At 41.1% G+C, this 26,090-nt stretch overlaps 1 protein-coding gene across 2 annotated transcripts in view; it reads left to right on the forward strand.

Moving 5' to 3' along the window:
* Positions 1 to 58: 58 nt before the first annotated feature.
* Positions 59 to 26,090, forward strand: part of YLPM1 (YLP motif containing 1) — a 66,548-nt gene continuing 40,516 nt past the window's right edge. For both annotated transcript variants that reach the window (XM_015420638.1, XM_015420639.1), the window contains exons 1-6: positions 59 to 576; positions 10,862 to 11,101; positions 15,461 to 15,655; positions 16,297 to 17,408; positions 19,417 to 21,510; positions 23,349 to 23,463. In XM_015420638.1, the coding sequence (XP_015276124.1) occupies positions 133 to 576; positions 10,862 to 11,101; positions 15,461 to 15,655; positions 16,297 to 17,408; positions 19,417 to 21,510; positions 23,349 to 23,463 (4,200 nt within the window). In that variant the 5' untranslated portion in view covers positions 59 to 132. The remainder of the gene's footprint in view (positions 577 to 10,861; positions 11,102 to 15,460; positions 15,656 to 16,296; positions 17,409 to 19,416; positions 21,511 to 23,348; positions 23,464 to 26,090) is intronic.

The raw sequence follows: 26,090 nt of genomic DNA on the forward strand, positions 1-26,090 counted from the left end.
CCGCCCCCTCCTCCTCGCGACACGCAGATCCGCAACCCCCCCATGCCCCCTCTTCCCCGGTCAGAGGAGAGCGTGGAGCCGTCTCAGGCTCTCCAGGAGTGGGAGACCGCAGCCCCCTCGGCCAGCCCCCACATGGACATGGATATGGACCTGTCCTCCCCGCCACAGTCGCCCACCCAGTCTTACATGCCCTCGCTTGAGACTGACTCTTACACCCTCCCCTCTCAGCATCTGCCCTCACAGACCCACACCCCACCACCTCAGTCTTACCAGGCCCATTCACAGATGTCTCAGGCCTTCTCAGAACAGATTTTCTCTGAACCTCCTCCCACAGCTGCTTCTCAGTCTTACCTGCCTCAGTCTTATCAACCCACTTCCCAACCATCATCTTCCCAATCAGTTCAGTCTAATGCTCCTTCAGTCTCCCAGACCGAATCTCACTTCACTTCATCCCAGATTTCACAGCCTGCCCCTGAACCGCAAGAGTTCAGACAGGGCAGCGGTGAGAACACAGATAATAGGTGTGAGCGACTGCAAAGCACCTCCCATGCAGATCTCTCCTCCATGACCCCCCAGGTAAGAGTGAAGTGTTTCTGTCATCTCTAGACTGTAAAATAGCTAGACAAAGGGATCCAGGTTAGAAACTTCCAAAAGTGGTATGTTCTTTCTTTTTGAGAGGACTTAGTCTAGATTCCATGTAGGTGGGAGGTACTTGATTTAAATTAAGTTATGGAAGTCTGAATGTTCATGGTTACAGCTTTCCTGGATTAAATTGTGGCTCCTGTTTTCAATTTTCAAAATAAAAATCTCTTCAGTGTAGGAAATAAATAAATCCACTTAGATCAGTGTTGTTCTGTGTGTATATTGTGTACTAACAAGATGCATGGGTATGCTCACATTTGACTATCTTAAACATTCACCTTATTTTTTTACACAAAAGTGCTTCTATGCTAAGTGCTTTCCTGCCTGAGAAAGGCACGCACATTTAAGCTTTCCATCCCTCATCACTGCCAGTGTCCATGTATTTGAGATTAAGGGATAATAGGCTCCAAACAGGCTTCTTTGCCCATGAACCTAAGCATGGTTTATTTGGAAGTAAGTCCCCCTGTAGTCAGTGGGTCTTCTAGGCAAGTATAGGATTATAACCTTTGAAAATTAATCTCTGGATAGTTTAAGAAAAAAGTATCATCTTTAAATATTACTTGCACTTCTCTAGATCTGTAAAGTGGGTTGAAGAGAGCTCTGGAACTTTTTTGGGGGGGTGTACTTTGTAACCTAACGTATGGCCAGTTCAGAGTCAGTAGACCCAAAGATGTACTGTTGTGTTCTCATTGAACTCTGTAGAAACTGATGTGCATTAGTGGAGATAAGAAAGAGTAGGTTATTTTGCTTGCACTGGCTTTAGTCACTGAATTGTGTGACTGTATCATTGCTAAACAGCTGGATACTTTCATGGGTTAAGGGGACCAATTCATTGAATAAAATTTATTGATTTGGATTTTTAGAATTTTTAAATGTATTTGGTCATCAGCAATTTATTGGAAATAAGCCATATCTTTAATATTGCAGAAAATATATAGGCACTTCTGTTGGTAACTTGGCTAGATAGTTTTTGGGGAGCATTTTTCATCACTGCTCCCAAGTTTATTATTTGGCAGAGTGGAAACATATGTGGAAACTTTTTTATTTGTATGTTTTGGCATTTGAAGGATAGAACAGAGTTAACGGGGTTAGGAGGAGAAGAGAAGATACTGTGGAGTCTTGCAGCTCTAGTGGGCCTGATTTTAGAGATGAAATAATGAAGCTGGGGAAAGGAAGGGACAGGAATGTTAAAACTGATTGATTTTTGTTCCAGTATTGCTCTGGGAGAACTTGCATGTTCTTAGCTTAGTATGCTTTGCTGTGCACATAGCATAATCAAGGGGCTCCATATATACTTGAAGGAAACCCATATACACTTGATTAATCTCTGGTAGATTACATGTAAATAATGAGAGAACAGCATCAGTTATCAATTTTCTTTTTTGCTTATTTCCAGGGAAGTCCATGAAAGGAATTATAACTCAGTTTGACACGTTTTTGCAAGATTACTACCACTCCCTTGTGCTTATTAGCAGCACTGGCCATGTGTGCTTTGCCTTAAAGGAATTAGTACTTGAGGGCAGTGTAATACCAGTGGTGTTTGCCTTGTTCCCTTAGCACTTTGGCATAACTTCTCTGTGCTATCATTGCTGCTACCTTTAGTTAATGTGGTGGTTTGATATCTGTGTTCTTACTCTGGATTGTGCAGGTATACCAGTTCTGCATATGATACTTGAGCTCTCCTGCAAAACCTCCTTTTGGAAGTGTTTTTGAATAGCTGTGCTTTGAGAGCAGGGCTTTTCTTTTGTCAATAAACTGTCATGTAACAATTGAGGAAAACATTTCCTCAAGAGTAAAACCTATATGCTGTATTTACTGTAGTATTCCCCTTTTCTTCTTGCACTGAAGGACACTGAAGGAGGGCTTAATATCGAACCCTTACTGGTCTGGGCTTCTTGGGAAAGGGGGTTCACATTTGTGCCTTGGCAGCCTCTTCCTTATTCCATGCAGGGTATTCAAGCTAGCATGTGTCCGAGGTACTGAGGGATGTGGTCAGATTAACAAGAGCAACGTTAGAGGAAAACAGCTGTAGCCAGGGGTCAGTTTGTAGAAAAAGAGCTAGGGGAACTCATTAGCATATGCCACACCCCCTGACATCACCGGAAATGTGTCATAAGGCCACACACCCCGCCCCCAACGGTCCTGGCCGCCGCCACCGGCCTTGCAGCTCCACTGCCGAGCCCCATGAGGGGCCCGGTGGTGGACCTGCAAGGCCGGTGGGAGTGCAAGGAAGCCCCGCAAAGGCCCTCCCTGGCCCCAGGCAGCCAGAGGTGGGGAGAGGCAGGGAGGAAGCAACTTACCCTCCCTCTTCTCCTGCCTCCTCCTGGCTGAATGAGGGCCGGAAGTGGGGCGGCCGGAAGCAGGGGGCAGGGCTTCGTCATGTGCCCCGCCCCCGGTACCTCACCCGGGGGAACTGCGTTCCCCTGCGATCCCCCTCTGGCTGTAGCCTTCATGTCTTTAAATAATTGACAATACAATTTAGCATCCTGATTATTGCAAATATATTGTTAACGTAAAATGTTTAAATCTTTACCTTGCATATTTTCTGAAGGTTCCCAAGTCTCCTTGCAATACTGAAATGAAGCATGCTTGGGGGGGGGGGAAGCAGGCCTACATGTGCATGTGTGTTGCTTATGCTGGGGAACATGGGCCTGCATCTTCCTTGGACTGTCTTTGTGATTTCCCAGTAATTTCCCAAGTACTGTGCATAGGAGCAGTAAGTGTGAGCACTGTTGTGAATCTGTTTCAGGACTTGTTCTTTTTATTGTGTTGATAATTTGAGAAAAGTTGTGAAGGGTAAAGCAGCTGAATTTCAGGTGATACCAACACATGGATGAGCACCAGGGCTTTCATTTTAATTGGTAGACTAAACAACTGAAGCTTTCATTGACTGATGGGAGCCAGTTTTAATTTGAACTGCATGTTGAGGTATACTTATTTGTTTCCAGCCTTAAACTATAATTGGGATTGAGACCAATAAACATATTTCCTATCTAATAATAATTGGCAATTTTCATTCAGTTATAAGGTATTGTATATCTTAGTATCGCAGAAGTCACATGTATTGAGATTTTGAGTAATATACTATTAAATTTAATAAACTCATGAAAATATAATGCATATTTATATGCTGATAGCCCTAGTGTTAAGCAATTAAACATGCTGAAGTATAATATATCTTAACAGTTCAGTGCTTGGAAATCAAAACAGACTCAAGGACCTTGCTAAGGAATCCTTTAGCTCAAGAACCCTCCCTTCGTTCCAGCTACCATTGCTGATGCTGTCAGAGGGAGAGGAAGCAGCAGCAGCCCCTTCATTGTGCCAGGAAACAGGTCCACTCAAGAAGCCCCCCTCAGGACTTCTGTATTTTTTTTTTGGCCAATATTTGGTTTAAAAGTGGTGTTGAGACAGTAATAAATATGGATTAGTATGGTGTACTCCATGTTTTTTGTCAGAGGCAAACAAGAAAAGGGTAAGTGCACTCTGGCTAGCATCCAGCCAAACATTTCTGTGGGTGGAAGGATTTCCATATGTGGAGCACAATTTCTTGCCTCCCTTTTCCCCTTGCAGCCCCAGATGCCCCTGGAGCGGGCATTTCAGGTGACATTTTGAGCCATACTGAGATGAGGGTGGTGAGAAAGTCACATTCTGCAGTCAGAAATCCTTTTGTCCACTGAAACATTTGGTAGAAGTCAGGCCCATGGGGGGCAAACAGTAGTTTCCAGTATTTAGGTAAACATCTGTTCTGGAAAGGACATAAATCTGCAATAAAATTGTCTATTTGTCGATTTAGTCTACTTTAATCTATTTTGAATTCTTCTGAGGACAGGGAAGTAAATCTGGCAGTCATCACAGTTAAACTCTGTGGATTGTATTCTGCCACTTCACTCAGGTAGCTAAGGGCAGCATGTTCAGTCGGTGGAAGCACTTATTGCATTGGCGAGACACACCAATGTGGTATAGTAATTAGTGTCAGAGGGCAGGGTATAAATCAAATAAATAGACTAGGATATGGGAGATTCAAGTTCAAATGTGCACTCTGCCATAGCAGCTTGTTGAGTGAGCTTGGGCCAGTTACACACACTCAGTCTAACCTGCTTCACTGGTAGGGTTGCCAAGCTTCCTTCCAGTCTTCTAGGTTGCCTGTGGCTGTTCCAAGCCATGGTGGGAGAAAAGTAAAGAAAAAATCATGGCTGGCCTCTGCGCCAGTCGGCCACTTCCGGGTTGTACCTGAAAGTGATGTAGTGACTTCTCCAAACGTTCTTGCAGGTTGCCTGGCTCATAGGGATGTTGTGGGGATAAAATGGAGGAGTAGAGAGTTATATAAGCCACTTTGAGTTCCCACTGGGGAGAAAAGCAGGGTATAAATTAAGGCCTTTTATTGCTGGAACGTGCCACCCTTGCAAAGGTAGAATGGTAGGATACAGTCCATTATTGGCAAGGCTATTGCTAAAGTTTTGTATGGTGCATAGTTGTGGTTTTGGAATACCTTAATCCTCGAGAAATTATACAGAATTTCTTGACTCTGTCCTGTGACTCTTCACTGGTGGACTTTGTTATTACAAGCTGAAACAATTAAGTAATAATGTTGCCTAAGTGGATATGCTATAAGCAAGCAAACACTAAGGAAAAGCCATCAACAATATGAATGTATTCTGTACTAAAATAAAAAATAAATGTATTATTTATTATTATAGAATTATTGCAGAACAGTTCTCAACTTGGGCTGAATCTGGAAGTTCTAAAAGATAACTGGAGCCCCATGCAGTATTTGGAACCAGATTTCACAGGATATATTCACAAAATTATTGCAGACCAGCAGAACTGTGAATATATCCTGTGAAATCTGGTTCCAAATACTGCATGGGGCTGCAATAATTCTGTGAAATTTGGTTCCAAATTATACACACACGTATGGCTGTACACCAGCTGCACACAGCAACATAGGAAGTTTCTGCCTTACATCAGCAACATCATTTTGTTACAAGAGGTCTATGGACACCTTTTGTATGTCGTCTCAGGGTGTAGTGTAACATCCATACATATGTACTGTGTCATGTTCAAGAGCTATTATTGTTGTGAAGTAGTGCCTGGGAGCCTACTAACATTATAAGCAGTAACTTGAGTTGTGACCACCAACCGCAATATAGAATTAATGCATTAGTATGAAACAGAAATATGCGACAGACTGTTGCTTAATAAATTTATTTTTATTTTAGTACAGAATACATTCATATTGTTGATGGCTTTTCCTTAGCGTTTTCTTCCTCATTGCATACTATATGCTGAGGTCCCCCCTTTATCTTGTAAGTGGATATGCTGGCTGTGCTGTCATCTAGGCTTGTTGCAGGATCTGGACCTCTATATTAAATGTTTTTCACCGTTATAAAGTCTGTTTATGAGCAACTAATGATCTACCATCAACAGAAGATTAATAGAACCATAAAGTTGGAAGGGACCTCCATGGTCATCTAGTCCAACCCCGTCATTCATTATGTAGAATGAGCTACAGATCTTCAGTGCAGCTTTGCAGTAGTTTTAATTAAGAACTGTGTAGGTGGTGTCCTGTAACTTTTTGATGTTTGTTCAACGATCTCACTTAGTTAACAAGATTTACTATAAAATTTGGAGGAAAAAAGTGACCTACAAGACAGTGCTGTTGCTGTAGCATTTAGGAAAATCAAAACTAGGTATTTACAATCCACTGCCATTCCTGTCAAAACAATGGTATCTGAAGAAATGTGCTTGCACATAAAAGCTTCATTGGTCTTAAAGGTGCCACTGGACTCAAGCTTTGTTCTGCCGCTTCAGACCAACACAGCTACCCAGCTGAATCTGTCAAAACAATGATTTGCCTTATTATAACAAACCTGATATATTGCATGTATTGTCTCAAAGTATGAAGCTTGAGAACAAGTTATTTCTGGGCATGCTCTGGCAAATGTTGAACTGCCCCTTGTAGGCAATGGATTTCTCTCCCCCTCCCCCTTTTTGGCTAGGAATCCATATAATGTAATGATGTCCTATGGAACCACAACTCCTTTCTCTGCTATCTGAACTTAAAATTACCCCAACAAAATAAAAACTAGTAATTTATTTAACAGTGACAATTATGCTGTTATAACTTGGCAAAAGTGATGTGTCTGATGTGGTAAATTGTAAAGTTTCATAGGTGATGATTGTGGAAACTAAAGGTTCCTTGAAAACTTTGCCACAAATGCTGTTGTAGACCAAACAGCCATCAGATAACAAGCTAAAAAATTCAAGCTGTTTCAAATTTAGTGTGTTTCATTTTTGTCTAAAATGTTTTCGTGCTTCAGCTGATATCTAAAGGAACATGTAACAGTCATTCAAATGTGACCATGTAAAGGTAAAGGGCAAGTAAGCATTTGTAAAAAATAATTTTATGAAAATACATTTGCACATTTTAGACCAACTGTATTATTTATTAAAAGAGCATGTTTTAGTCTTGTTTTCTCAGATGGCAGTGATATTGTGAGTTGCAAGCTAGGGAAACCAGTAGATAGTATGTGTATGTAAGAACTTTTAAGGAGAATTAAGAGGATTATATATGGAAGATACAAAAACAATGTTACTGTCAGATTTTATAGTAAGAAAATAAACTGTAGTCCCTGTTTAGTCCCTAAATGACAGTTGAATAAATGTTTGTTCGACCATTTTGCATTCTGTCTGTTTCTATATAATTGTTTGAGGATGGCTACTCTGAGGTCTCTGATGGAATGACTTGGATAGCCAAAATGTTCTCCCATGGGCTTTCTAGAATATTTGTTCTTTATGTCAGATATATGTCTCTTTAAATGAATGTGTTAGTAGAATTTTGTGCTGTGTGTACTTTCCTGCTTCAGAACCATATGGTGGTAGAGCAGAAGATTGGGTTCAGGGCTCTCAGATCCTGGCACAAACAGATAGTTTTGCAGTTGAATAAATTGTTCTCAATAAACCCAAAATGGGGGGAAAGAGAAACAGTTGAGAAGGAATCCAAATAGGTCATAATCAATCACCTGAATATAAGCAAATAACCAACTAGTTGTTAACTGTAATTTATCTCAAAACAAACAGTATAATCTTTGGATTACAATCTCACCAGAATTAACATTGACCTCAGAGAACAAGTTTTATAACGTTTGTTTTCATAATATTAGAAGCTGGGTGAGTATTTGTTTGGCTCTGGGGGAATATGTTGCATACTTTTCCCCATAACATGTTTGCTTGCATCTGAAACCATGAGGACTGAAAACACCTCGCTACCATCAATTTTGTAGAAATATCTTTGAGAATAGAATAGACTCTTCTTCATCTGAACATTTGTAATATGACCTACTTTAAAAATGTTCTAGATTAGGAAAAGAACAATGATAAATTGTTTTCATATTTAAAAAAAAAGGTTATGCCTTGTCGTTTCTGTTTTGACTTTTCAAGAAAAGAGGTGGTAAACATTTCAGTAGGTGGTGAAAGGATTGATCCTTTCTTCCTTTGCAAAAGGAATCCTATGGAACTACAAATATGAAATAATTATAATTTTGGATATTGTAAAATTATTTACTTTGTCAGGTTCTAGTTAAAGCTCTTAATGGTGAAAACTTTCAAAAATCCTGTATAACTTGTATGATCCTGTATAGGTATCATGTGTAACTTTAGAACAGTTCCTTGCAATCTAATAATAAAGAATAACTTTATTTGCTGGACAGAACCCTTTGTAGCTGCTTGTGAATTAAACCCTTAATTTATCAAACGTTTTTCTTCACCTTGGGTTAGTATGAAATAAGCTGCACTTAATCAACTTCCCATCTATGTAAATACAGTTCCAATTCATAATAGAATCATTTTGACATAACTGCAAACTGAATCTTTTCTTAGAGCACTTACTTGCTATAACACTGCCAGATAATTTTACTATATTACAGTGCCTGGCTTCAGGCATCCCACTGATGGTCAGCAGAAAGTTTCAGGCAGAAATGTATAGAAACCGGAAAAAGCCCAATAGTAAAGATAACTGAATCTTCTGTTCTTATCAGACCTGTGTTAACTACTACCATGCTTCATTCCATTCCATAGTAATCTCTTGTGTCCAACCAAACCTATTGTTTTATGCCATTTCTCTATAACCACAATAGTAAACATAAATGGAGAATGCGGTGAGTAACACCCAGAATAAACTACAAAACACTGTGTGTATAAGCAAGCTATTACAATGTATGAGAAGTAATGTATGAGAAATATAGATATTGTTGGCGTACAGAATACATTGATTGCCTTTCTAACACAGTGTTTTGTAGTTATTTCTCTATATCCATTATAAGAATTATCATTTTTATTAATACTAATGTTATGTCTTAGTTAAGAACTTTCCGTTCTTTTTTGTCTTGCTTGTTTTAATAGTTTATGAGGCTGTCTCCTATCCTGTCATTGTTGCATTCAGTTCTTGGCCATTTTTTGGGAAAAAATCTGCATATTGTACACTGTTACTCCTCAGCCTGAAGATTTGTTGAGATTCCTTTTTAAATGATATGCATGGTAACATATTGTAAACATGAATTAACTTTTGTTGCTTTTCTGTACACTGATCAACAGACCATTCTTTATTTCAGTATCCCCCCCAAAAGTACATTGCTTCTTTTTCTGTGTAATATCAAATTTTGTACCCTTCCAAACTATAAATGTGTCATACAGATACCCTTTATGAATACTGTTTTAAATTGATAATTCTGTTGCAGTATATAACATCAATTCAGACCAATCCTTGAAATATTAATTAGGTCTGAAGCAAATCTATATCTCATGGTAAAGCATACCCCCCCCCCAGTTCAGTTGAAAATATTTTTTTCTCTAATGCAGATCTCACTGATGCACACATAAATGCAATGTGGGATTCTATGTATGTTTGTTCATTGTCTCTTGCATTGTCATTATTCTCTGTGTGTGCGGGATGTTGGTGAAGAATGATTAACCATTCTAATTCTGAATCTTCAAGGTATTTTTTTAAAGAGGCAGTATCTTTAATAACAGTTGTTCTGCCGCAGTCTTACATTTGGCCCTGGATGAGTTCCTTTTCCTTAGTGTCTGTTAAGGTGTGAGAAACAAAGAGAATGACTTGGGTTGGAAGGGATTGTGTGTGTTACAGGTAGGAAGAGCTGGAGCAGATGTTGGGAGCATAAAGCAGAATGCTTTTCCATGCACCATCAGTTTTGGGAGGCCTTAAGACTCCACTGTTTATGATATTCAGCTAGTCCATGTAGTTCTGCCTTTGATTTTTAGTTTTGTTCTGGGGTGTTTTTTGTTTCTTATCTTTTGAATCAGTGGTCAACAAGCAAGGTTGGTCAAGGCATTGAGTGAAAATCCAGGTCCCGTCCCTGTCTCCAGAAGGCATGTTTATATAGTGAGCTGGTGCTGAAAGCAGAGTCTGTCAAAACACGGAGAGGCAGTGCTTGAGTGTGCGACAGCCTATTGTGGTTGTTGCCTCTCCTTTTAAAGCCAGATATGAGAAACTTTATAAAAAGGGGCATTTTTATTCTAGAAAAGTGTACAAGATACATGGTGGGTCAGGGCAGTAGGTAAATCACCTGTGTGCTGGATTAAATCGCACATAGATGCCTGCCCCCAAACGTTATAAAACTTTTGGTATGGTTTGTTTAAGGTTAATACTAGCAGAAGTTGCAGAACATACCCAAAAGGTGTTATTTGTGAGTGCTCAGTATTGGCTCAGATCTTCTAAAAAGCAGTTTTCTGTGCCAAAGGTTTTATTAAATGTATTTGTTTGAACTGTATGTATTACATTCTCTGCCAAACAAAGTGGCACTCAATTTGATAGGCAGGATAGATAAGACACAAAACTAAAACAATTTTGAACCAAGAAATCCCAATTTACAGCACATTCCACAGTCAAGGCCTTGATGACACTGACAAATCTGACAAAGCGAGCTCTGACCCATGAAAGCTGATAGCCCAGAAAATTTTGTTGGTCTTTAAGTTGCTAGTAGATTTGAGTTTTGGTGACACTACTTATCTATATCTTTATCTTTTGAAATTTATTGCTGTAGGAGCTGTAGTAACTGGTTATTTTTCCTTTAAAAGATAGAGCTATCTTTTTAAAGAACTGTGTTCTTTCTCCATTTCTCAGTGATTAATCTGTCTTCATTCTAGGATATGATCTTATTTAAGCCTTGAAACTACTGTCCTTCTCGCATCTTTTCTGTTATAGGAACAGCAACAATATTGGTATCAACAGCATCTGCTTACTCTGCAGCAGAGGGCAAAAGCACATGCACTGGGACAGCAGCTGCCACAAGATCTAGACGGTGCAAGTGATGCTCCTGAGCAGAGGCAAGACGAAAGGGAAAAATCTCTTTCTGTCCAGCTTTCTGAGCCCACCTTGCATTACGAACCCCCATTACCTCATTCCAAAGATGATGACCTTCCTTTGTCATCTGTTGAACCCAAGGTAGGCTGTGCACAGAGATGTCAGTCTGGGTATTGTGTTCATTCATAGGGATTTGTTTGCCCTTTTTGCCTATTTCAAATTTGTCTCTCATCATTGGAAGGCCCTGCTGAAAAAAAAACTGTGCCAGGATATAGTAGAGCACCATGGTTGATCAGTGAGAGCCATTTGCAGGTCACTGGGTCTCTAATGCAGGCCTGAAGAGCTTCCTGACTTCTTCTCATACTGGAGTTGATTTATATTTGTTTTGTGGTGAGTATATACATTTGGCTTTCATCTGCAGTGTAGCTTGAGAAGATAAATCTTCATTAGAGCACAGCTGAGCCACAGCTCTTCCTCTCACTGGGGCTGACTACCCATTTTGGCTTAAGAATCAGGACTTATAAAGCTCTAGATGGTGCAGTGATGTCAGCAGATGGAGATGCTGAAAAGCACAGAGGCTTTTGGAGTAGAAATACAATCGGCATTGCATTTTATTAGAGCTCATATTGGGTTTGCTTGAGACTGACTGTTGTGCCTGAGGCTTCTTTCTAGAGGATTTGGGTGATCAAAGAACACTCGGCAAGGCAAGGCACTGTGGTACAAAGATACTTTAATTGCAGAACATAAAACAACAATGCCTCATGTCCCTTCAGTGGCTGGGAGCTTCTCAGCAGCAACAATTTCCAGTAGCCCCAGTGACGACCCCAGTGATGCCCAATGCTGCTGTTTCCTCTTCCTGTTTTTATAGCCTTCTTAGGTACAGCTTCCTAACGTAAGCATCACCTGGCAGGCATGCTGAGTCAGATTCCAATATCTGTACCCAACAACCCCTTATTAGGAAGGGAATTGATTCTGCAGCTACCTGGATACCTTAAGTTCAGACAAGGTTCCCTGACAACACCATTCCCGACTCCTCCTTGAGGGTTTCTCCTGTGATGGCACTACACTGTCAAAGCCCATCAGTAATATCACATTATACAGTATCCTTCTCATGTACTTCTGCATTGGCTTGGGGATCAGGAGCAGGCTCCGTAACATGATTTTTCCAGTACAATGTAGATGATACTGGGATCTAACATAACTTGCTAAATCAGACCAAGGCATATCTAGTTTGAATTTTTTGTTTCAGGCTGTACTCAGCCCAGATGTTTTTGGAAGCTTTCAAGCAGATAATGATGATAACATGCATTTTGTGTTGTTTATCCCCAGTAACTCACAACTAGAGTTTTACTGGCTTTTATCATGTGAGTTCCATTTGGTTCTCAAAACTGATAACAATTTGTAGACTTGTCCTTGATTATTTTCTCATCTTTATAGAAGGCCAGCTGAGTAGTGGCTGTCTCTGTTTCTTCTTGCAGGGGATTCTAAATGTACTGTGGGAAGTAGTCGATTGTTTTATTTGTCCTAAGTCTATCACTAGAGGATATAATTGAGTGGCATCAAGTTCTAAAATGTTAGATTAGGAAAATATTCTCTTTTCATTCTCTCTGCCATAATTTTATAAACCTCATTATGTCTTCCTTTAGTTGCCTTTTATCTAGATTAAAAGGTGTCAGTCTCTTTAGATTTTCCCCATAGGTGAGGTACTCCAATCCCTTGATCATTTTAAGTGCTCTTTACGTATTTCTGTTCACTGAGGCTTTTAACTAAGTGGATCCTTTTTTTTAAGCTAGTTTATGGTCTGCTCTGCGCCTGATGATCGACTACTCCATTTATTGTAAAGCACTTTCTATTGACCTGGTCTTATGGACTTGACTTGTTTAAATGTTTTAAATTATTGTGAAACACCTTGGGTAGCTTCTGGAGACAGGACATATAAACTTTCTAAATACATAAATGTGCATCTTTTCCAGCTATAAGATCCTATGCAAATGACAGAAAACGCTTCAGAAATCTTAACTTCTCATGCTGTCTAAACTGGATGCAACATCCAGGAAACCAAAAGCATAAATTCAGTGTACTGGAACACCACAAAGGGCAAATCCACTGCTAGGAAATATTTTTTCAGAGACTGAAAATAAAACAGCAAGTAGCATGATGCAGTTATATAAACCTATCATGCGGCCAAACAATTTAGAAGAGTGGATATAGTTTGACCACTCCATCCTAAAAAGGGTAATAGACTGCTCTTTGGATATTTTGAGAGGCATCTTGAGTGAGTGGTAGAGGGGATGTGCTTAGCATGCATAATTCCCAGGTTCAGTCCTTGGTATCTTCAGTTAAAGGATCTCAGGTAGTAGTTGTTGGGGAAAGACTTTTCTTCTGACCCTGAAGAGTTACAGTTGGAGAGCGATTCCCATGGCACAGGTTTTTCCTCATTTCTTGCTGTGGTTTCCCTTTCACACAAGATATGGATTGCATACACTCTGGTGTTGTTGTTGTCAGTACCATGCCTCCTTTTTTGGTCTGGTATATTCTACATGCCGATTACAACTTTTTGTTCCTTTTAATATTTCTGATTTAGTGGCCTCTGTACTGTTATTGACAGCACAATTACAGCCTGTTCCATTCTTTCTGTGGATTTCATATCAAGGGATATTTTCTAATACAAATGCTTTATCTCTACTCATTTTAACTATGAAGCATTCACGGTATTGAAATGGGTGGCAAGAATTCTATTGCCATTTGGAAGTCCCCTACCCCAAAAAAACTGCCAGTAATCATATTTTGTTAGTTAGGTGTCATTTTAACTTTCCATTTAAGAATGTATAATGATAGTTTTTCAACTGCACTTGTTAGGAATAGAAATCCTTGAGTTTGTCACCCATTATGTTCATTTGTTAATACGGTTAATCAGTATAATCCACCAGAAATTGCCATGTTCCTAGTGTTATATGAGTGCTAATTTGGATGTTTCTCATACAACAGCAATATCTGTCAGAGTTAAATTATCTCAGTCAGCCCAAGCATCTGATCTAGTACCTGTTAGATTGTTCTGTTTGTATTGGATCGAATTAGTTGTCTTCAGTTCATTTGATAACACAAAGAAGGTTAGTTGAAAGCATATACATATATATATATTTGTATTTGTTGAACAATTAACGTTGTGTTAATATACTAAGTATACATTTATTGCACAGTTTACTTGAATACTTTTTCAGCTGTTTTCTATGATAATCACCAATGCTATGTGCTGTGTTGTTCTGCAGTTGATTTTTTATTTGGTATTTATTGTATTTTTCATATGTGCAAGTGTGTGTGTGCACCTGGAGGTCATGGCGACCTCTGGTGACTGACTGTGTGTGTACCTGGAAGTCATGGCAACCTCTGGTGACTGACCCCTACTGGGGGCCTGGAGGATATTCAGAGAGGTGGCTGAATAAAGCCTGCCCCTGCCTCCCAACTGCTGGTATTTCAGGGAGGTCTCCCATCCAAGTACTTGCCAGAGTCAACCCTGCTTAGCTTCTGAGATCTGACAAGATCGAGGTCAGGGATGCAGTTGATTTATTTTATGAGTTGTTCCAGTATAAGCCCATTGGTTTCTCTGGGTTTAGAGTAGAGTAACTGAGCATAGGTTTGCAGTTTGTTAATCTTCACCTAGTGTTCAATGTTTAATTCACTGCCATTAAGTTAATGGATCTCTGTATGGCTTCACTGGTACTTCCTAACATATTTCAATAATGAAGTTTGGAGAATATCCTGGATCCCAGGCCAAAAATTTAGCCTAATCTATGTTTTATAGTAGTTTATATGCAGGTACTTGTATGAAACTATGAGAAAGCTTTGAAATGAAATAAAAATTGTTAATGATCTTATCTGAAAACCTAAGAAACATAAATAATCTGACTGTATTCCATATCTAAAGATAGTATGCACTTATGGCATGCAGTTATATAATGGCATGATTGAACCAGTAATTAATGAGGAAAATGTGTGTAAACTGGTGCACACAAATACATCAGTGAATGAATCAAACCAATCCTGAACAGAGGTAGTTTGCAAAAGGGATCTTTGCATTAGAGAAGGAATCCCATGCCTCAGGAAGTCTGCAGGAGGGAGCTTTGCTGTGTGGAAGGGATCCCTTGCCTGAGGAACAGCATGGGATGTATATACAACTGAAAGGAATTTTCACTCATCCATGAGCAAGATCAAAGAGCTTGTGCAAGAGAAATGTGTTGGTTTTCCCGTTCCCACTGCAGTCCTTTGACCAGATCTCTTGTCATTCCTGAAGGTCCTGTGATCTTCAGTAGATGCTTTTCTGGGGACACAGGGAACTGTAGTTGGAAGGGTAGTCTGGCAAAGATCACTTCCATGAACGTGCTCCTTTCATCATTAGTTGTATCTGTATGCCAGTATCTTCAGTGATGGAAGCTGTACATCTTCTAGGCCTTAAGTTTCACCAGCTTTTTGGTTGGTTCTGATATTTATTTGTGTATTCAGCTGAGCATCGAACCACCAGAGGATCCTGAGGAAAGTTTGAGATTGCAGCAACTGCAGGCAGCAGCGACCCAATGGCAGCAGCATCCACAACACCGAGTGGGCTTCCAGTACCAGAGAATTATGCAAAAGCATGCACAGTTGCAACAGATTCTGCATCGTTATCAACAGATCATACAACAACCGTCACATTTGCCTGTGAGTCATTAAAGGAATAGGATTTGATTCCTACTTTCTGCTACTTTGCTGAAGTTGTTACTGTGCTTTAATGATGAATGTGATTATAGTTGATAATGGTCCCTTTTGTCTGAGTAGCCTTTTGCCTGTTAGCTAAATGTTAGCTTCTTGTTCTCTTCTTCAGATTTTACTTTCCAATATAAAGGGGAGGAAACAATTCAAACTGCAGTTCTAGTTTGAAATATATTGTCTAGAAAGAACTCCTGTTTACTTCAGTGGGAATCAAACAAAATGTTTAAGATCCAAGTGAAAACTACGGTAGTTGTGTATTTGTTTTGTAGCTTGTATAACTTTATTGTATTGTTTTTACTTGTGAACCTCCTTGGGCAGGTGTCTGCAGAAGGGCTTAAACATTTTCTCAATATGTAAAAAAAAAAAAGATAGATACTTCGTGCTGTGACAGTAATAGAAAAAAAGGAAAATTTTGTTTCGAGGCTCCAATCAGAGCACCATAGTAATTCAACTGTGAGAGTATTAAGTGTTTCATATGAGATTGTAGATCCAAGTTTCTGCTACATTGACGACATTAAATAACTTCAGGTTTACAAAACATAGTTTATGTGCCTTCACGTGTCTTTGTTATTACTTTCTCTTTCACACAGACAATGTCAGCAGAGATGCAGCTACAGCATTATGAGACACAGCATAAAAAATTCCTGCCACTTTATAAGGAGTGGGAACGGGAATTTCAGCAGTGGCAGGATCAGCTCCAGGCCTATCCTCACAAGGACCAACTTCATGAGTGCGAGAAACAGTGGAAGATGTGGCAGGGGCAGATGAAAGCCACTCAGAACCACTTGCAGGAGAAAGTGAAGTCCCTTCGGAAGATGAACAGTCAATATGCTGGCAGTACAACTGTTCCACCTCAGTTTTCTCCATATTCTCAAACTGCTCAAGGTGGCATGCCTATTATGCCCTCTACTTTGCCCTCAACAACGCTGTCCATGACATCTACCGGGTTCTCTTCTGGCCCTCATGCATCTAATATCTCTAGTCTCAAAGAATCTGGTCCTCAGAGTACCCAGAGCACTGAAACTGCAAGACAAGCTGCGTTTTCTTCCTCAGCTGCTTTTTCACTTAAAATGGCTGAGTCATCTGCCACTTCCCTTACAGCAGAGGTTACCAGGCCAGCTCTACTTCCAACGCCCGGTTCTCCTCCCTATACATATAAAGCAACAGAGCCACCTGCTGCCTCTCAGCCCCTGGAGACAACCAGACCAGGTCTCCTTCCTACTCCTGCCCTTAGTTCGTTTCCTTTTAAAATGACCGATTCTTCAGCCACCTCCCAGGCCACTGAGGCAGGCAGACTAGGTCTCCTTCCTACCCCGACTGTTGGTTCCTTTCCATTCAAAATGACTGATTCACCTCCCACCTCCCACAGCATTGAGGCAGCCAGGCCTGCTCTACTTCCTACTCCTTTTTCTTATAAAGCTTCAGAGTCATCTACCGCTATGCCTTACCACTCGAATGTGACATCATCTGCTGGTTCTTCTGACCAAGGCAGTTCTTGCATTCCTCTGGGCAAACAGGCAATGCCATTTGGTTCTCTCTCATCTGAACTTGGCTCCGTTGAACTGAAGCCGCCTTCTACAGTATCCTCATCATCTGCAGCCACCACCACTGCCACCACCACCTATCATAACAAACCAGTGAGATCAGCTGGGTTTCCTGAACCTCCCAGAGGACCGTGCTTTGATGGTCCCAGGGGTCCAAGGTAGGATTTTGCCCCTTTATAGTTTTCGCACAGTATTGCAAAGCTGTACAATTGTGTAAGAAAGGCTGTTAAAGGTTTATTTTAAATATAGTTTTGCTGAATTTAGCATTATAGAGATGATTTTATGTGAATTTGCTTGCCACATGATATGATCACTGCCACTTGTGATACCCTTGCTTGGTCATGTGATTTACAATGCTGTCACCTTGTACACATCAAACACTCCTCTAGAATAATTCTGGCATACCGAGAGACATCCAGATCTGCTTTGTATTTGAGGAGGATCCTTTGGTAAAGGGTAATCTTGACACAGTGCTATGGGGATTGGTAGTATTTTGTGGCCAGTTTTACCTTTTTACCCAATATGTCCAGTGGTAGAAACAATCTCCTTTCCTTTCAGTACTTTGTAAGTCAAGCTTGTTTTCCATATGGGGCGGAGGGAGCGTATTGAAGTCACTTCATGGATTCTTAAATGTTGATTCCTTCTGGACTGAAATGTATTGTGTATTAACCTTAACTTAGCCCAGCCCTATTTGTAAGACCCACTAAGACCAATGGATGTTGTTGCAAAGTATGTGCGTGTGCATAGGGCTACATCCTTAATGTTTTTCTGTATGTTGATGAAGAACTTAATTTATCTTTGATATTAAAAGATGTAACATCCTTTAACTAAATATCACTTTGGAATTCAGGGTCAAATTTTCAAGAGTAGGCATAAATAATTTCCCTGTTTCTCTGCATGCGATGTCTAATTATACTTGTGTTGTGTATGGGTCTCTGCAAGCTGGAACCAGCATTCTTCCATGCAGAAAGTCAGATTAGTATTCCACTGGAATTACACAGATCTGAGAATTCAAGTTTCATTAAAGAGCTACAAAAATGCAGGGTTCTGCACACCTGACAATTAAATATTTTTTTAAAAGAGCTCTGTCCGCAGACTTTTATGTATTTGCTTTCTTTATATCCCACCTTGCTTCCCAATGGGAACCCGAAGAAGCTTTCATCATTTTCTTCTTCTTCATTTTATCCTCTCAGCATCTCTGTGGGGCAGGTTAGGCTGAGTATGAGTGACTGGCCTAAGGCCACCCAGCAAGCTTCCATGGCAGAATGGGGATTTGAACCTGCATCTCCCAGACCCTAGCCTGACATTCTAACCACTATACCATGCTGGCTTCTAGAGCCATGTGTAGTTTAAAAATCTAGATTGTGTGACATTTTTGCTTGATATTTTGCATGGTGCAAACCATCCAATACTTCCTTGAAGCTAGTGTCCATTCATCAGAATTCTTTCATGTAGCAAGCAACAAAAATTCTCCTCCATAAATATCTTGATCTTTTTGTATGATCTAAGGACCAGACTGTACATCATGTGGGAGATCTCTAATCAGATCTTCTGAAATTTTTATTTTTACTTAATGCAGGTACGAGATGGAGGCTCTGAACTGCATCTAAGCAGTGATATTGGCGAAGAGGGTGTTTTATCCTTTTCCTGCTATATTGCTTATATAAATGACAATGTTTATAGATGTTAACATTTTCCTTTGTCGTACCAAGGTAGACTGTAGTTTAAAAATCTAGATTGTGTGACATTTTTGCTTGATATTTTGCATGGTGCAAACCTTCCAATACTTCCTTGAAGCTAGTGTCCATTCATCAGAATTACTTCTTTCATGTAGCAAGCAACAAAAATTCTCCTCCATAAACATTTTCCTTTGTCGTACCAAGGTAGACATCCAGATATCAAAACCTCAAGTTGCAGATTTGCTGTTTGGGACATGTGTAAATCTTCAGCTGACCCTGATTTATAGGGAGGGAAATCCCATTCTCAGTATGTGGAAATCCCATTTCTAGTTTCCTGGTTAATACTTCATGAGGCTTGAATTTGGCAGATAGTTGCCTGACAAACTGTATGGGTTCTTACTTGAATTAATTTTTAAAAATTTAGGATATTTCTATGCTGCCTCTTCAGAGTCCCACTTGAATCAAATGTCTCCTTCTAAACATGCAGGTTTGATGGACCACGAGGAAGGAGTTTTGAGAGATTTGAAGCCCCAAGACAGAGAGGGCCCCATTTTCAGGGCCAGCGCTTAGAAGGCCCAAGGCCAAGGCTTCAAAATCAGCATATGGATGGGTCTTCCAGCAAACAGGGGACAATCCCTCGGGGCCCAGCAGCGGCATTTTATTCAGGCGCATCACAAATGCAGGCTTCCCAGTCAAGTGGACCACAGTGGCGAGGATCTAGACCTGTTTCAGGACAGCAGCAACCTCAAGCAGATAATAATGACTCTTTCAGTGATGTGGCCAGTAGTCAGGCAACTCATTCAAAACCTCCACTAGATAGGAAAAATTCTGGTCCACTTCAGCCAGGTAAAGGCCCATCTAACACGCACCAAAATACATCCAGAATAGATGGCAAAGAAGTTACATCGGAAACAAAAAAATGGAGCAGTGCTACAGAGTCTGGGCTGCAGAAAGAAGCATCCAAAACAACTCCTTGTCCTTCATCAGTTTCAGCTCATCCTCCAAAAACAGGAGACAAAAAACCATTGCTGCCAACTCCAGTACTTGGAAATAAAGACTTGAACTCCACAGAGAGTAAATTGGATTCATCTGAAAATAATCAAAACAAGGAACCGTCTAAACTAGAAAACAGAACAAAAGGGCAAATTAAGCCAGGAGATAACCAGGCAAAAGGACCAGCTGGCAGAGGTAGGGGCCAGGGTAGGACAGAAGATACAAGAGGTAGAGGCCAGACCCGATTAGAAAATGCCAGGGGCAGGGGAATGCCGAATCGAGGTAGAGGCAGAGGTCAGACTAGAGATATAGGTGGCAGAGGCCTAAACAGTGGGGCAGAAATCCATGAGAAGCTTCCAGAGAGACAGTCAGGCAACCAGGAGAGAGTACTGGGCAGGCGATCCAGGAGCCAGGACAGAGGATTGCCAGCCAGAGATGGGGAGCCAGGTCATCGGATGGGCAGCAGAGAGAGAGGCCGTGCAAGTAGCCGGGAGAGGGAACCAGCCAGACGACCTAGTAGCCGGGAGAGGGGACTAGATCGGCAGACTAGTAGCCGGGAAAGGGGTGCTAGTCGACGAACTGGTAGCAGAGAGAGAGGCTTAGATCGGCGACCTAGTAGCCGAGACAAAGACCCAGTCAGAGGGCCTAGTAGCCAGGAAAGGGACCTGCACAGGCATGATGTAGGTCTTGGAGGCAGTACTGAAAATTTACCTCCATTTCGTGATGAACCACGCAGGCCCCCATGGGCTTATGGAGATTCAGGTGTAGAAGAAGGACGTCCATTTGAATACAGAGATGTTCCACCTTTAGAGCGAAGACGATTGGAGGATTGGGAAAGTGAGAGATACTGGCCTGAACGTGACCACCGGTATCATGATGGTCCCATTGATCCATATGAGAGAGATGATTCATTAGCACATCGTCGTCCTTTGCCCCCTCTTTCACCTCTTCCCCCTCTACCTCCTTTACCTCCATTGCCTGCTGACCTTGACAGACGAGATCCATTTTGGGATGACTGGGAAAGGCCAGTGGCTAGGGAGAGGGAGATGGACAGAGGTCTGGACAGGATCAGAAGACCTTTGGATACATACGATCGTGAATTTGAAAGAGACTGGGACAGAGATTACATAAGACCACTGGGTGACAGAGATACACTGAGTCGTGATCTAGACATACCTCCTCTCCCACCTTTGCCTCCCCTTCCGCCGCTTCCTCCTTTGGACAGGTATCGTGAAGAGCGATGGATGGAGGACAGAGACAGAGATTTCTATGACCGAGATCCTAGAGATAGAGGGGAACTTCGAATCAGAGAGTATCCAGATACATGGAGGGAGCCATCTGACTTTACTCCTGAGAGGAGTGATTGGGAAAGGAAAAGACTTCCAGAGAAGTGGTATCCAGAGGACATAGACAGATTCCCACCTTTAGAGGATCATATGGAACCGCCACCTCTGCCACCACTCTCATCTGACATACTGAGAGAAGAGCCAAATTCAGCTCCTGAGCAGTCACTAGGAGGAGTAATGGTCCTTAGTCAAAGACAACATGAAATAATCTTGAAGGCTGCCCAAGAGTTGAAAATGCTGAGGTGAGCTGGTCGTTCTTGTTGCTTACTGTACAATAGCTTTTCTTTCCCCCAGTCTATAATAATGAACAACTGTTTCTCTCCCTTCCTTCTCAGAGTGTTAAGTAAAATGATGGTGTTACTTGTGATTGACAAAAGGGAAAACATTTGGGTAACTTAGTTGGTGATGACCATTGTTATCCCAGGATCTGAGTCAAGGAACGCAGAGCAGGAGATTCTTGCTCATGAAGACTTGCAGGAAAGTGGGGTGGAGGCTCTATGGAAGCAAAAAGTCTGTGGAAAGAAATTGGTTGCTTGTTAGTCTTCCAGGTTGTCTGGAGAGAGGAGTTCACCTCTTGATCCAGTCACAAATACATATGAAAACCAGTGCTAGAAGAGTTCAGAGGACAGTGCCTCTCCTGGGATTTGCCCTCCAGGGGGAAGTCTCCTTGTGAAGGAGTGGGGACTAGATCAAGGATTCAGCTGTAAAAGCAAACCTTCTTCACTTGCAGCAGATAAAACGAATAAAAGTGCCATTTCTGTTTCACTCAATATAAATGAGTTGCTGAAAGCCTTCTGAAACAGTGGATAGTGTTCAGATTATATGCTCTAAAACACTGCATCCTGTTGGATGCATTAAATTCTCAGTAAATCAGTGGATGTGTCTTGACGTAGTCTTGTTTCTGATAGTAGATATAGGAGAATTAATGAACACATGGAGATTTGTTTATCTTTAGGTTCCTATAGTAGAATGGTAGTGACCTTTTGTCACCTACTGGGCTGGATGGTATATACTAAGATTCTTATCTGAAGGTTTTCGTAGACCTTTTCCACATGCTGTAGTTACTCCTAATTTTTTTAGGAGTTGACCCACAAGCATTGGAATCAGTTTGGACAGAGTTCTTCTGCATGTCTGCCCTTCCTGTGCATTTTTACAGTTGTGGTCAGTTTATTTTCTTCCTCATGTGGCTTAAATAATGAGGATTGTCAAGAGATGGAGCTGTTGTCATTGGTGCTATTATCGATGGCATCACAGTACCCTCATTTTTTAAAAAACAGCCCTAAAATATTGGTATAATGCTGTAGTAGTGTTGTAATGATAGTTTACGTATGTTCTCTGAATTCCCAGCTTTCTTTTGCTTTTTAAAAGTAAGTCTCCAGTTCATTCTTTTGCAGAGGTATAAGGAAAAAGGCATATCTCTGCAAGAGAGGCTAGGGACTTGGGTTTTTTTTCTTTAATGAAAGCTGGGGATTCAGAGAACCTGCTTAAACTGTCATTACAACACTACAACATTATATTGATATTTTAGGGCCATTTTTAAAAAGTGAAACCACTGTCTGGGGCAAGGGGTCCTGGTTTAATAATGACAACAGTCCAGTCATTGAAAGTCGGCTGGAGGTGGGTGAAAGTGGGCAGAACAAAGAAAACTGATAGAAACATTACACATTAGGAGAAAGCCAACTCAATATCAGCTTCCAGAAAAAAGTTGGGGTAAAAGTTGTCTCAAAAGAGCTGGGGGGAGGGGAAATGGGAAAATCAAAAGAACCCTGAAGTGAAAACTTAAAGGGACAAAACTGCATGTGGAAATTGGGATAAATTGAAGCCGTATGGGGCCAGAACTGATTTAAAATCTCTTAGTGAGTGCTAGAATTTTTTTCTTTCTGCAGCAAGTTGATATTTTCAAGAACTGTAACAGTTGATTTGAGGTGAGGGTATAAAAATACATCTTAGGGGACAGGTGTTGGCTGTTCATTTTTGACACTAAAAAGTTCTAAATTTGGTAGATTGGTCAGTCATATGCTTTAGTGATATGGATTCTTAAAAGGGATACTTAAGGCAAATGTACTTTCTGGCTTTGCAGAGAACAGAAAGAACAGATGCAGAAGATGCAAGACTTTGTTCCTGTGCCTGATCGGCCACCACAGGAAATGGCTAGAGTGCCAAGTACAATGGCTACGAGGCAGGAGAACTTTCAGGTAAGTTAACTGTCAAGGGCATGCTGTGTGAGTGTACGTTTTTTGGGGTGTGCCTGTTTCTTTATTTGTTTTTAAAAGTTGTAATCTTTTCATCCAGAAAACAAACCCAGTCATTTTGATAATTGGCATAAATCATTGTCACGAAACCAGAATACAATATAAACATAATACCCTCAACAATCAAATAAAAACAAAAAACAGGTAAAACTGAAAGGTGCTTATATCCCAGAGGGAAAAAGTTATGCCTGGCTTAATAAACAATCTTTGTATAGACTTCATAACTGATTGTAAAGTGCAGTCTTCTCCTAGGCCAATCATGTGAAAGAAGGCGCATCCTGCTCTGCACTTCTTGGCAGCAGTTTTTGTGAATAAGGCAACACTTAACATCCACTTATGTAAACTGACTTTTGGGAAGGGGCAGTTTAATCTGTGGCTGTGTTTACTGGACCTGGCGCTGTGAGAACTGTGCAGGGAATTGCTTTGGGCAAATGGAGATTGAGGAAGACCAGAAAAGTACATAAATTAGATATTTATTCTCTGTGATAGATTTATCAATTTATTTATTTGTGTTATTTATAAGTCTGCCTTTTCTCACTGAGACTCAAGGCTGATTACACAGCGATGTAAATAAGATAGGATGGAACGTCCAATAAACCATGTAACAGGATTAGGATTGCAGAAATTAAAACCATGTTAAAATCTGGAACTGTGGTGAGTTCCCCTGTGTTATTGTCATTGGTTGGGTGGAGACTGGCAAGGGGCTGAATTTAGTATAGAGAGAGACAATGGTTCTAAAACATAACTAGCTTATTCCATTTTAAGCTTTTAAGACAGAAGGCATTTCATAACATTTCAATACTCAGCCTAGAATATACAACACCTTTCATAACCCCGTACTTAAAGTAGTGCACTTATAGGAAACTCAGAGCACTCTGGACTGGTCACCAGGGTCTCACAAAGAGTTTTTCATGGCCAGCCCCAAGGAGACAAATCTCTGTCTATACCAGGGGTGGCCAAATTTGCTTAACATAAGAGCCACATAGAAATATGATGTCTGAGAGCCGCAAGACATGAACAAATATTTGTTGTTGTTGTTCAGTCGCACAGTCAAGTCGCGACCCCATGGACCACATCACGTCCTCCGTCGTGCTCCAGAGTTTGTTTAATTTCATGTTCGTTGCCTCAATAACACTGTCTAACCATCTCATCGTTTGCCGTCCCCTTCTTCTTTGACCTTCAATCTTTCCCAGCATCAGGGTCTTCTCCAGTGAGTGCTCCCTTCTCATTTGGTGGCCAAAGTATTTGAGCTTCAGCTTCAGTATCTGGCCTTCCAGGGAACAGTCAGGGTTGATTTCTTTTAGGATTGACTGATTTGATCTCCTTGCAGTCCAAGGGACTCTCAAGAGTCTTCTCCAGCACCATAGTTCAAAAGAATCTATTCTTCGGCGCTCGGCCTTCCTTATAGTCCAACTCTCGCAGCCATACATGACTACTGAAAGACTATTGAAAGAGGTAGTCAATCTTTAAAGGTACAATTGTGGTCTTAGGGTACTGTCTCAGTGATGATCTGGTTCTTATAGATCCACATGGGTCAATGCAGGGGTAATTCATGAGGACAACCAGATGGATTTCACCTAGAGAACTGGTGTTGAGTAGTGATGGGCATGAACTGGGAAAATGTGGTATGGTTCATGGTATGCCAGCTTCATGAACCATGAAACATCACAAATAAACCAGTTTCATTTGTGAGGTTTGTGACATGGTAGAACACCCCTCAGCATGATAGAGACACCAAACTCACAAGGGATATCCGGCTAACCCTCCTCTACCTACATGCCAAGGTTGGTGAGGATTGAATTTATGGGGTTCGAGTTATGGCTCCCCCAAAGAAGGTGTCCCCAGGAAAGCATTTTCTGGGGAAATGACAAGCACAGGTTCATGAGGGTCAGGATTGTATAGAATGGATCCTGTGCAAATTAAAGATGCCAAACATGCAAGAGATCTCCAGATGACTCTCCTCTACTTGCCCTCCAAGTTTGATGAGGATTGGATTTATGGGGTCCAAGTTACAGCCCCCCAAAGAAGGTGCTCCTATGGAGGGAAAAACAGCAAAAAAGCAAGGACAACAGAAGCCATGCAGAACAGAATCGAAGTCCCAGAGAATCTCTGCAGTAGAAACTGAAGGTTGGAGGCATTTTTGCAAGCCCAGCAGAACCAGTGCAATGTGCCCAGCAGAACTAGTGCCACTGTGGCACTGTGAACCCAACAGGACTAAGGTCAAGTCAGGGAAGTGTTTTTTGGGGGGACATGTCAGACACAGGTTCAAAAGTATATAGAATGGACCCCCTGCAAGTTACACACACCAAATGCACAGGGAACCTCACCCTGCCACCTGCTCTTTTACAATCTCTTCAAGTTGGGGGTGGATTACATTTCTGGCGTCCCAGTTACAGACTCCCCCAAAAAGTCTCTCCAATGCTCTTTCCAGAAAAGACAGCTGCAGTTACAGGAGTCTATGGAACAGCTCAGAAATAAGACAGCAAACTCACAGGGAAAGTTCACCTGGGCAGACCCCCCCATCAGACAGTGGAACCAAGGCAAGCATCCCCCCTATGCTTGCAACCCCC

The sequence above is a fragment of the Gekko japonicus genome, unplaced genomic scaffold, assembly GCF_001447785.1.
Source record: "Gekko japonicus isolate JY-2015 unplaced genomic scaffold, Gekko_japonicus_V1.1 scaffold1050, whole genome shotgun sequence".
Classification (NCBI taxonomy): Eukaryota; Metazoa; Chordata; class Lepidosauria; order Squamata; family Gekkonidae; genus Gekko; species Gekko japonicus.